At 45.5% G+C, this 12,500-nt stretch overlaps 1 protein-coding gene across 1 annotated transcript in view; it reads right to left on the bottom strand.

Moving 5' to 3' along the window:
* The window catches only part of stx1b (syntaxin 1B), a gene marked incomplete at both ends in the record, with an annotated part of 127,933 nt that extends 122,828 nt beyond the window's left edge, over nt 1-5,105 (bottom strand). The window contains one exon of the mRNA XM_080724324.1: nt 5,076-5,105. Coding sequence (XP_080580450.1) covers nt 5,076-5,105 — 30 coding nt within the window. The remainder of the gene's footprint in view (nt 1-5,075) is intronic.
* Nucleotides 5,106-12,500: the final 7,395 nt, after the last annotated feature.

The raw sequence follows: 12,500 nt of genomic DNA, 5'->3' as shown, positions 1-12,500 counted from the left end.
CGATAACAAAATATTCATAGTTTTGGGTCTAAGAGGCAAAATATCATCAAATGGTGGTCCGCGACTCAAATGCTGAATAAATAATGGACCTTGATATGAAAAGGGTTGAAGTAGTATAACGTTGTCGGGTGAAAACCTTGTATGTCCAAAACCGTTCGTTTTGCATTTATCATTTTAAAAATGATTTAAACTAGTGAAAACAGCCGGTCTACAAGCACACAACGCCTCGCACCGCGAGGCGTTGTGTGCTTGTAGATCGGCTGTTTTCACTACTTTTGTGCGACCGCCTTGTGTGATGAAGCTTTACGAAAGAATGTACAAATTTGAAACTTGGAGATACGAGGTTTCCGCTCGACAACAACGATAAGTAGCAGTTAATACACACCACAAGGCCCTCTCTACACCAAACTTTTTCGTGGCAAGGACCACCAAATGCAATTGTTTTTGGCCCAGGGACCCCCAAAAGAGAAGGTTTATTTTAGTTTCAAAACATTTTCGATATTTTTTCAAAGATTCTCATGAATGGCAGATGTACTGTGCAAGCTTGTACGTCTGCAGTTGTGTTGAATAGCCATCGTATAAATGGACGAATTGGTTAAAAGGACTGCGATGCCATGCTAACACATCTAGCTGGGGACCCCCTGGAAACCCCCTCAGGGACCACTGAGCTACACCATGGAGAGAGAGAGAGAGAGAGAGAGAGAGAGAGAGAGAGAGAGAGATTCTGCAGCAGTGTAGTCTGCATTTGAGGCTGACTGAATGTGAAGGAATTACAGGATGGAGTCAATGGATCAGGGGTCTCCACGTGTTCAGGCCAAGGACCCCTTAGCAGAGAGAGAGATGAGGCAGGGACCCCCTCTACATATTGTATAAATGTGTGATGGAGATTCTCGTCGATTTCATAGATAGATTCATAGACTTGTTTGACACAAATTGTTTTGACATAAATCGTCGATACTTAGTAAATTTGACCTTTCACTCTGTACTTGGCGTGCTCTTTTTTTACCTCTACGCCAAAACTATTTGCCAAAAATAGCCGATCTACAAGCTCTCAACGCCTCGCGCTGCGAGGCGTTGAGAGCTTGTAGATCTGCCATTTTTGGCTGAAGTTCTCCTCAGAGTATAGGGATATGCGAGGGTTCAATTGTTCATTTAAAATAATTATCCTATCACACAAGGATTTGGTGCCCCCCCCCTGCAGTAACTCTGAGGACCCCCTAGGGGTCCCGGACCCCCTGTTGAAGAGCCCTGCAATAGATTACTGGATCCACAGATAGGCCTACATGAAGAATACAATACAATACCTACTACATCAAACAGAGAGGGAGGATCAAGGCCTATGTTAAAGGTAGAATGATACCGGCCTACATGTTGGATTTGGGCAGATGGCAGTGCAGAATAGATCTGCAAGGGGGGGCATAGGCCTGTTGTGGTAGACATGTTTGACAATGGCGCGCGTGTGTGTGTGTGTGTGTGTGTGTGTGTGTGTGTGTGTGTGTGTGTGTGTGTGTGTGTGTGTGTGTGTGTGTGTGTGTGTGTGTGGTTGCAGAGGGACAGCAGGGGCGACTCCTCCCCCCCCTGCCTGCTGTATTGATTTGTTGCAAATGGGGGTGGGGGGGGGGGGGGGGGGGGGTTATCAATGACCATCGCCAACAAAAGAATAAATATAATAAAAGCTCTCAGTTTCATTGAAGTGATAGCCGGCCGGGTCATTGCATCCATCCATCCATCCATCCATCCATCCATCCATCCATCCATCCATCCATCCATCCATCCATCCATACTCAAATACAAATAGACTGGAGGAATGAATAGATTATGTATCTTGTTATGGGCCTGTAGTGTTCATATCGCTTAGGTACAGTATATGGACTTATAAATGCCTTGTGTGCTTTTAAACCTTATCTTAGCTATGTATAGGTGATCTGAATTTACTAATTTCATTGCTTTTTTTATTATTATCTTAGAAATCTTTTAGCTTTTTTGAGTGGTGGTAAACCGCTCCATAGAGTGGCTGTGCATGTGTCTGTAGCCTTTTTCCTCAGCGTTTTGCCATAGCAAAACGTGTGTGTGTAGCATAGCCTGACGTCATTGAGTGGCTGTGCGTGTGTCTGTAGCCTATTTCCTTTAGCGTTTTGCTACAGTAAAACGTGTGTGTGTAGCATAGCCTGTACATCCTAGACTCAAATCCTATAGTCTGAAGACATTATGCAAGCACGACCACCGCTCACTTCACATTGGGTGTGATTTTTTCCTTTTAATGTAGCACTTTGAGATTTGCTTCAAATATAAAGCGTGTTACAATGTATTATTAGTAGTGGTAGAAGTAGTATGTAAACGGTCACAGCTTGACCGTATGTACAGTATGTATCTCTGTCACGCCTGACACATGGTTCTATGGGTTTGTCACTCTGATATCATGCTCTGATGTCACTGTGATGTAAGGGTAACCACTCTGAACAGAATGGGTTTGCCGCTCTGACGTCACGCTCTGGCTTCACTGTGATGTCACACTAACAGAATCCCTTTTATGCCCATATATGCAGTTCCCTGATGTCATCAATATTAAGCCCATATCTTACAGGACTTCATATGGGAATGAAGTCCCATGATGACCCCTGGTACCCATATATGGAGATCCATTTACTGTATCTGGAGATATGCTTTGAGAGCCCAAACATGCTTACTCAGTTATTCGTTATGTGAAAGTCCATATGACGTCTATGACATCTGACATCATACCCTTTTATGCCCATACATGGAGATCCCTGTCTGTAGAACCAGCCACACAGATATGGGCTGTCTTGGCCATCTGTCTTGGCCATGTATGGATTCTGTTAGAGTGGTATCTGGCAGATGTGGCCTCCATTATGGGTAACTGGTCTGATATACATCACTGGCCAGATGGCCAAGAATTGGCGCGACCTCAGCAAGGTTGCATGTCGCCCTGAGGTGTCTTACTAGTAGTAGTAGTAGTATATGTGTCCTTGGAGGGAGAAAACACACCGGTACGCCTAATTTAAATGGAATATAGACTAAAACCCATTAAACCCGAGAAAGGATCTTGTTTGTGTCAGTCTTGGTTTTAGCGTTGGCTATTCAAAAATAGCAGATATGCAAAGCTCACAGTGCGCTGCCAGCTTTGTACATCTGCTATAGTTTAACATGTTTCTTGAAAGTGTGAGCAGTGAGAACGACTGATTTGAGAAGGCATTTTGTATTAAATCTGCCTCAGGTCTTAACAGATTCAAATAGAATAGACTATCTTGAATCGCTTGTATGGAATAGAGACAGAGAGACAGAGAGAGAGAGATGTTGCAGATAATAGTTAGGTCTGTCTCGCAAGCAAGCAGAGCGAACCCATTTGAACCCACATAGTCAGGGTAGGTATGGCTACAGCTGCAGAGTTGTGTGTGTGTGTGTGTGTGTGTGTGTGCGTGTGCGTGTGCGTGTGTGTGTGTGTGTGTGAGGGTGCGCACGCGCGTGCGCGCCGATGGCTTTGGAAGGAGGCCCATTCCTCAACCACTGTGTGCCGCGCGTGTGGATTTATCCCTCCCAACCAATCAGTCTAAAGCACATAATTCACCTCTCTGATTCATACGGTGACATAATATATGCCCAGGACAGACAGACAGACAGACAGACAGACTGGACCCACCCCGGGTCTGAATGGGCCCTGGCCCGGTTCCGGCCCCATGGCTCGGCCCCGGCCCGAACCATGGCCTCCCCCCACTCCCACCATTAAAAAAAGAGCAGCTATCACCCCCTGGCAGCGTATAGCTGTGCCATAAAAGGGGTGAGGCTTAAAGAGAGAGAGAGAGAGAGAGAGAGAGAGGGAAAAAAAACCTATCTGTGAAATCCAGAAAGCACCTGCATGTAAATGGGTGCTGGGGTTTTTAACCGCCTGGTATAGGCTACACACACACAATACCAATCCTCAGGGGGTGATTTATCACTGGGTCCCCCAAAATGGACCCAAATGGTCACAAATGGACCCCTTTGGGACCAAAAGAGGCTCTCGGAGTAAAACATAATAAGAAAGAAAGAAAGAACCGTGAGGTTTTGACTGCGTGCGTGCGTGCGTGTGTGTGCGCGTGTGGGTATAGGAGACCAGCTGCATTCTTAATAGAGGGGCTGCGTTCTGCAGAGTGTGAGCAGTGTGAGGTGAGCACAAGCCCCCGGTCATCCATCCTGATGTACGGCAGCGATGAGCTCTCATAAAACGCTATTGATCAGATAGGATATATATATTTATATATATATTCCTATGCAGCCTATGGCACCACAAGCTTTATATATATAAATATATAGGCCTAGGCTATATATGGGAGGAGGCTAGGCGCTGCTGGGGGCTACAACACTACAACACTAGGAAACTGCTGCTGATGTTGGATGCGGGTCTAAAAAAAAGAGGAAGAAAAAAATCCCTGCATTTGGACGACGGGCTCATTTCACAGTCATCTCTCTCTCTCTCTCTCTCTCTCTCTCTCTCTCTCTCTCTCTCTCTCTCTCTCTCTCTCTCTCTCTCTCCCCCCATCATGGTGGTATATTCCCTTCATCAAGCCATCGGGGCACGCATGGCCACCGCCGCTATAATAGCACACATGTCACGGAGAAAGCATTGTTAAACAAAAAAGACAAGCGATTGTAGCCTATATAAAACGGGAATACATTGAATATTCCGGCATTTAAGATGGGGCGGCCCCTTATAATAGCTGCTCTGCGTGGCGTTATAAAACAGCGACTGACTGCGGTAGGCGCGCGGTGGATAGGATATAGAGGCCTATCACGAAAAAAAAGGAGAAAAAAGCGTCATGAATGAATTGTTAATATAAATGATTATGATAGCAGCGATGACAGCTAGGCTGCCGCTGACGCCCCGAATGAATGCGGCTCTGGAGAGAGAGAGGGAGAGAGAGAGAGAGAGAGAGAGAGAGAGAGAGAGAGAGAGAGAGAGAGAGAGACGGTGCTAGGTAGGAAAGGAATATGGTGGATCACATCACGGTATAGCTACGTTATGAATATAAATATAGGCTATACATCGAATCAAATAAATAAAAAAATCCATCTCTTACACTTCGTAGTTCTTGCGTGCGGTCCTTCATCGTGCCGTTGTGCTGCTAGATGGTGATGATTGATCCGTCCAAACGTCGTCCTCTATCAGCTCCCGGGATGATGATATGTTGATGATGATGATGGTGGTTGGTGATGGCTTTTATCTTATATATATTCGACTAAAAACACCCCTGGATAAATATATATAGAGAGATATATTTGTATATACAAGCCTAAGGCCCTCTCTGGTTCTAGTCTTCCTTCAGTCAGGTGTTATATCAGCCGTTCGGGGGGAGGCAGCAGCAGCTAGTCTAGATAATATGGCCTAATAATGCGTCTCTGCCCGGTAGAAGAAAGTCTATTCTCTCTCTCTGTCTCTCTCTCTCTCTTTCTCTCTCTCTCTCTCTTTACTCCCGCGGTTGTAATTTTGATCCTTCCTCGGGTTTTTTCCCCCCCCGCGTAGCAGCAGCCTATAATGTTTTTCTTCTTTCTTTCTTTCTTTATTTCCTTTCTTTTCCTCCTTCCTTTCCTTCCTTCTTCTTCCTTCCTTTCCTTGCCTCCTCTCCTCTCTCCTCTCTTCCTGGTACGGTGGTGGTGTGGTGCGCGGTGGGTCGCAGTGTGGCCCCGCAGCCCAGCAGCAAAGCTTTAGAGAGAAAACCAAACGCGACGGGAACAGGGGATGGATGCACCGTGGTACTGATGCTGCAAAAAAAAAAAGAGAGAGGGAGAGAGCGAGAGAGAGGGAGAGGGAGGGGACAGAGAGAGAGAGAGTGAGGGTGGGATTGGTGGGGGAGGGGAGGGGAGGGGAGGGGAGGGGAGGGCGGGTTTAGAGGGGGGAGGGGAAGAAGCGATGCGGAGGGGACGGCGGGCCACTGCGCATGCGGCCCCCGCGCGCCTCCCCCCTCCCTTCTTCTTCTCTCCATCTCTATCACTTTACCTGCTGCCCTCCCTCCCTCCGCCTTTTCTCCCCTCTCTCTCTCTCTCTCTCTCTCTCTCTCTCTCTCTCTCTCTCTCTCTCTCTCTCTCTCCGCAGCGCACTGGCACGAGCCAAGGAAGTGTATAGTTTGTTTCAGTTGTGCGCGTGGCGTGCGTGCATGCGTGTGTGTGCGCGCGTGGCCGCGTGCGTGCGTGCGCGTACGTGAATGTGTGTGCGGGCGTGCGTGCGGGGGAGGGAGGAGGTCTAGTGACACTCCGATGATAAAAGAGCAGTTAAGGCAAACACCAGAGTTTTTTTTTATCGGAAACCATCCGCTGCGAGATGCGCATATTTGTGTGTGTGTGTGTGTGTGTGTGTGTGTGTGTGTGTGTGTGTGTGTGTGTGTGTCTGTGTGCGCGCGTGTGTCTGTGTGCGCGCGTGCCTGTGCGTGTACGTGCGTGCGTGCGTGCGTGCGCGCGTGTGTGTGTGTGTGTTTGCACGCGCGTGTGAGCCTCAGCCTATGTGCTGTCCGCCGCCTTGATACAAAATGGCAAGCGCCGCCACAAGGTCTGCATGATGTGATGGAGACTGTGCAGCATATGGTCAGTCAGTCCTCATCCACTCTGCTGAAACATCCCCCAAAACACTGGCTTTTAACCATGACACTGTGTGTGTGTCAGAAGCTTGTGGTTAGAGTATCCGCCCTGAGGGAGGTCGGGGTTTCGAACCTTGGTCGGGTCATACCTAAGACTCTGAAATACAGGACCCGTTGCCTCACTGCTTGGCACTCAGCAAGAAACTATGCTAGCGCCATTGTCCAGTGGGTGTGTACTTGTATATCAAGCTGCCCACAGAATCAGGAGATAGGCTATGGGCCTCATGGTTCGGCAAGGCTTACTTACTTGCTAGATGTAGTAAGTACACTTACTACATCTGTACCTGTGTACTGTGTAGCCCGTTTAAAGGTAGGGTAGATGATTTCACTTACCAGTAGGTTTCAGTTTCAGTTGTCATGTAGGTGACAGGCGGGGGCCTTCCTCCAATCATGATCAAGTAGGGGCAGGCCTTGGTGCAATCGACAATGATTTGTGGAAGGCCCCACTCTATCCTGATTGGAGAAAGACTTTCACCCAACAGTATTTGAAACTGCTTTTTTTCTCCTCACAGGAGATATGGACCAAACACTATAGCAGGGTTCCTCAATAGGTGGCCCGCGGTCAAAAGAATATTTTGGGGGACTAGTGAAAGTTACAGGTATGGTGAGTGCGATATGAAACGCAAGCTTACCATAATCCTTAAATGAATTTCAATCATATTCAAGGGCTTTTGGAGAGAAATGAGACAGACACAGAACACTGCAAAAGGAAGGTGTGTGTGTCTGTGTCCACCTGATGCCAGTTTGTTGTTGACGGCCCCTCGTTTATGGATCAAAGGAAGGCAATTACCGGTATGTCTCTGCATTGTCAACTAGCTGCAATGGTGGTATAAGAGCAGCAACAACACTAGTATCTGAACTGTTGCTGGAGTAGCGGGAACGCCGCCGTCGCACCCCCCCCACAATGCTGTGGCCCTTGGCTTGGTACCCTAGACATAATTCGGCCCATGGGGAAAACTAATTGGGGAACCCTAGAAACTAGTACTATGAGAACATAGAAGCATTTTGTTATTATTTCAATTCAATTGAATCACGTAAACCTACCTTTAAACTATTTCATCTTCCCTTAATGACATTGGTTATGTTAATTATTAAAAATCACAAAAGAATAAATGTCCTTATATTAGACACTGCAGGTGCGCAGGCGTAGCCAACATTAAGGCGTAAATGTCACGATCTGAGTCAGAAATGCAGGATCCAAGTGCAGTACAAAATAGAGGTTGAGGCAGACACAGGGCAGCTCCAATGCAAGGTGGTTTTTTCACCAAAAACGAATAAACAGGAACACGAAATAGACTAGTTAAGAACACAGGACCACATACAGTGACTTACTTTTACGAACGAACAAGAAACTGAACATACAAGGGCATATAAATAGACTAGACACAGGTGAACACAACTGACAATCAACACTGGGATAGGCTGGGGGACTAAGTGGACACAGGTGGAGGAATCTAACAATCACAGAGGCGAGACAGGACAGGAAACAAATACTAAGTAAAGACAGGAAATAATAGGACTATTACTACAAAATAAGATACAGACATGTAAAGCCGAACCTATCAAGGAAACAAGAAATGCAACATTCTTACTTCAGAATAATAGAACACAAAGGCAGCTGGCTCAGTCAGAACACAACTGTATGTCAACAATATCATGTTCAATACATTCAACAGTATAGGAATAAACTAAAGCAACACAACAGAAAGGCAGCTGGCTCAGATCATAAGTCAACAGAATCATATTCCATACAGTCAACAGTATATCAGAATACAAGACTGAAATAGAACAGGAATACAGAAGATATTCCAAAAAGTCCAAAAAAAACAATAAACACTGACAAAGTCACGGATCCCTAGGAGCGGGCCGTGACAGGAAAGGCTGCCGCCTACCCAGTTGGATCTGATCTAGCCTAAGAAAACCGACTGAAAAGATGTAATTAAAATTAAAATTAAAAAATCGGGCTGGCATTTCGCCTACCCTGAATCTAATTCCTGAAAATGCCACTGAGACACTGCACACACATTTGGACTTATTTAAATTAGGAATAGATAATAAATCATTTAATCAGGAATGTGTTAAATTATCACCGTGACACAAAAGGATAGTCCATGGGCCATACGAGATGTCGGTATCGGAAAGGTGTCAAAGGTTATCTTACATTTTGAAAAGCTCTATATTGGTATGATAACCCTTTCTGAGACACAGCTAAATTGGTGTTATCAGCCGCTAGAGTTGGTGTCCCATTAACTTTACATTACAGGAAAAAAGAAAAAAAGCAAAAAATAATCTGCTTTAAGTAACATATGAGGGGTCAAACTAGGGTTTTTTCATGATTCTGAATCCATTGCAAACATCTGTTTTGCACAAAAAACATTCCTTGGGCTAAAAAATGGCCCTACCAGACTATGGTTTAGTAGTCACACTTTTGTGGGGGCCGTTTTAGCCCAATGAATGTTTTTTAATGCAAAACAGATGTTTGCAATGGATTTAGAATCATGAAAGACCCCTAGTGTGACCCCTCATATGTTACTTAAAGCAGATACATTTTTAGCTTTTTTTCCCTGTAATGTAAAGTTAATGGGACACTAAAATAAAAGTCTGGGTTTCCGAGGCTAATGGGACACCAACTCTAGCGGCTGATAACACCAATTTAGCTGTGTCTCAAAAAGGGTTATCATACCAAAATATAATCTACAGATATAGAGCTTTTCAAAAATGCATGATAACCTTTGCCACCTTTCCGATACCGACATCTCGTATGGCCCATGGACTAATAGGCTTGATGCAAGACTATTGCTTCCCCGCTTTTACCGCTCTAGCAAGGGGCAGCCATAGCTGAATGGTTCGAGAGGCCGCCTGGGAATCCAGAGGTCCCAGGTACCATTCCAGACACTCAGCCATGATGTGTTGAAGTGGCCCTGAGCAAGACACTTGACCCCTCACTGCTCCCTCCTCCCCGCCCCTCTGTGGGCAGCACAGTGGCGTCAGTTCAGCAAAAGCTATGGTATGGCAAAGATTTGGAGTCCTCATGGAAAAAGTGTATTACATTTTGTATAATACGGTTCTATTGTGAAAATAGCAGATCTACATGCTCACAACGCCTCGCGCTGCGAGGCGTTGTGAGCATGTAGATCGGCTATCTTCACAATGTCCGTTTTTTACACTGGTTTCTTTGGTTTCTTGGGCTGGATATGGCAGCTAGGAACGGTTGTTCAATTGCAGCTAAACTTGGCATGTTAGTAAACGTGCCACAATTAACAATAATGCATTGCACCTGTGCAGCTGACCTGCGGAACCTGGGAATCTACCATTTTGACAAGATGGGGAGAATAAGGCCTATAATACCTTGTTAAAGTGACCATTTTGTAAAATTTTGCATTTGTAGTTATTTTACTGTAATTAAAAACATAATAAGCAGCACAGATAGACAAAGAGACATTCATGGATTTATATTTATTTATAACTTTTATTGCCCCCTCTGGACCCAGGGTATGGCGGCTGCCTACCCCTGCCATACCCAATTGACGCCTCTGTGGGCAGCACTCAGCTGGCTGGAGCTGAACACTGAAGTCCCCCCATGGGAGGTAATAAACAGGACGGTGGTTCTCAGAGGGTTCTTGGGGAGGGTTCCAGGGGGTCCCCAGGAAAAGTCAATCATTTTAACGACTTTAACCATTTATACGTTGGCTGTTTAAAATAGATCTACAAGCTTGTACATCTGTTATTATTATAATCTTTTTTTAAATATCGAAAATGTTTTGAAAGATTTGAATTATTTCTGGTCCAAATATATATCAATTTGGGGTCCTTTGGCATGAAAATGTTTGAGAACTACTGTTATAGGTATCGGCTATCCAAACAATAATAATCCAAGAGGGATTCCCTGCTGTTAGGGGCGATACCAGAGTATGAGCTTCATGCGGTACTACTTGTCAACCAGTAGCCGTAGGTGTCCTATACCTCAGTGGTTCTCAACCTTCTCTAGATCAGGGAGGGCCCACTTGGAAATCTGGAAAGCATTCGGCCCACCCATCAGACCACTAAACACTTTGAAGCACACATTTTTCCCCAGTAAGCTAGTTGCGCTGTTTTCCCCCTGCGAGGTATCAAAAAGAATTTGTCTGCATTGGACCCCATTCGTTTTCCCCTTTGATTGTCTAACCTTAATAAACGTTGTCATAAATACTCTATGGTTCCTGTCGCTAGTGAAAAACTCCATTTCAATCACTATGATATGCGTTTTGTGCAAATATAGTCCCATTTATGTTAAAATTGATGATACATTTTCGGGGGGAGTGGCCAACTAAACTGATACTAGCCTGCTGTGTTCTTCTTCGTGTGCTTTATTTCGGGAGGCTCAACACCACATTCTCCCATGTGTCCCTGCGGTTCCACGTGACCGTTGGTAGCCAATAGCATTCCTTATGATTCCTGGGGTACCATTAAAACAATGATGGCGACACCCATACAAGGGACAAAAAAACTACATTTTCGCAGCATAGAAACCAATGGCTTCGCATCGTCCATATTTTTTTACAATCTATGCTGGTGTCTCATAGTTTAGTGAACAGCTAGTGAACCATCTAGTGGCCAAAAACGGCATGAGTATCAATGGCAAACAGATGGTTATATAAAAATGGAAGTCAATGGCAGGTAGGGAAACCACCTCCTTCCCAAAGGGCTAGTTTAGTTTGCTGGAAATTAAGCCACTTCTGGCTTCTCCTTGAAGTTTGCTGTTCCTATTAATGGCCCAGCAGATGTCGCTATTTCACCTCTATTGGTGTCAATATTATCTCAATGGAACTCAATAAGGTTTTGGGCGAACTTTTACAATACAATAATGCTAAAAGTTTAACACAAAAAAATCCCAGACAATATAATCTACATTACAGATTGATTAAAATAAATAACATTTCATTTAATAAATATACTCGAATTTCTGGATTACCATTTCAAGGCAATTAGCTTAGGGTGACCATATATTCAGCCCATGCCTGGACTCTTGATTCAATGTGCACGTTTGTTGTGCACACGCGCAGCCATTCATGCACGTCCATGCACGCTCACATGTAGGTGTTTTATACAAGCAACGAACGACTGATTGACAAACATCAGTCTTATAGCTTGAATTCAGACCTGCAATGTTCATGTTTTCTGATTGGTTAGGTCAGCATGTTTACATGAACAGAACATGTTGCAACCACAACTGTTATTATTGTAATTCTGGTGAAATCTGGGACAATTTTGAAGTGAATGTTGACAACTGGGACATATTATTCAGGTCAGGAAGGCACTAGTGTGGAGGGCCCTGAACGGCATGTCAAGAGTGTGGTGCTCGAATCTCCCCCGACACATAAAGCTGAGCATATTCCACCCCACTGTGGAGTCTGTCCTCCTGTATGGCTGCGAAAGCCGGACCCTGACACCCACCCTGCAGAAGTCCCTGGATGGGTGCTACACCAGAATGCTACGAGCTGTTCTGAATTTGGACCAGCAAGAAGGTAGCAGCTAGGAGGATGAAGCTGGCCGGCCACTGCCACAGACATCGGGAGCTCCCGGCAAGCAGGCTGATCCTGTGGGAACCAACGCGCGGGCATCGATCGCGAGGACGTTCCGCGTTAAAGTATGTGGACGTCCTGAAGAAGGATGCGGGAGCTGAAAGCTCTTCGGAGCTGGCCGGGTGTATGGAGAACTGGAAAGATTGGAGACTCTGATGGAAGGTCGTCTGAGGACGACCGAGAGAGATTGCCGGGACCCGGCCTGGGACATTCAGCTTGAAAATGGGCCAAACCCGGCCAAACTGGGAGGTCGAGCTGAACCTCTCTTACCCAGAACAATCAGAACATCGCAACACATTGTGAGCTTGTAGAT

Source organism: Nannobrachium achirus, assembly GCF_963921795.1.
Source record: "Nannobrachium achirus genome assembly, chromosome: 4".
NCBI classification, from domain to species: domain Eukaryota; kingdom Metazoa; phylum Chordata; class Actinopteri; order Myctophiformes; family Myctophidae; genus Nannobrachium; species Nannobrachium achirus.
This window is presented reverse-complemented; position numbering and strand designations above follow the sequence as displayed.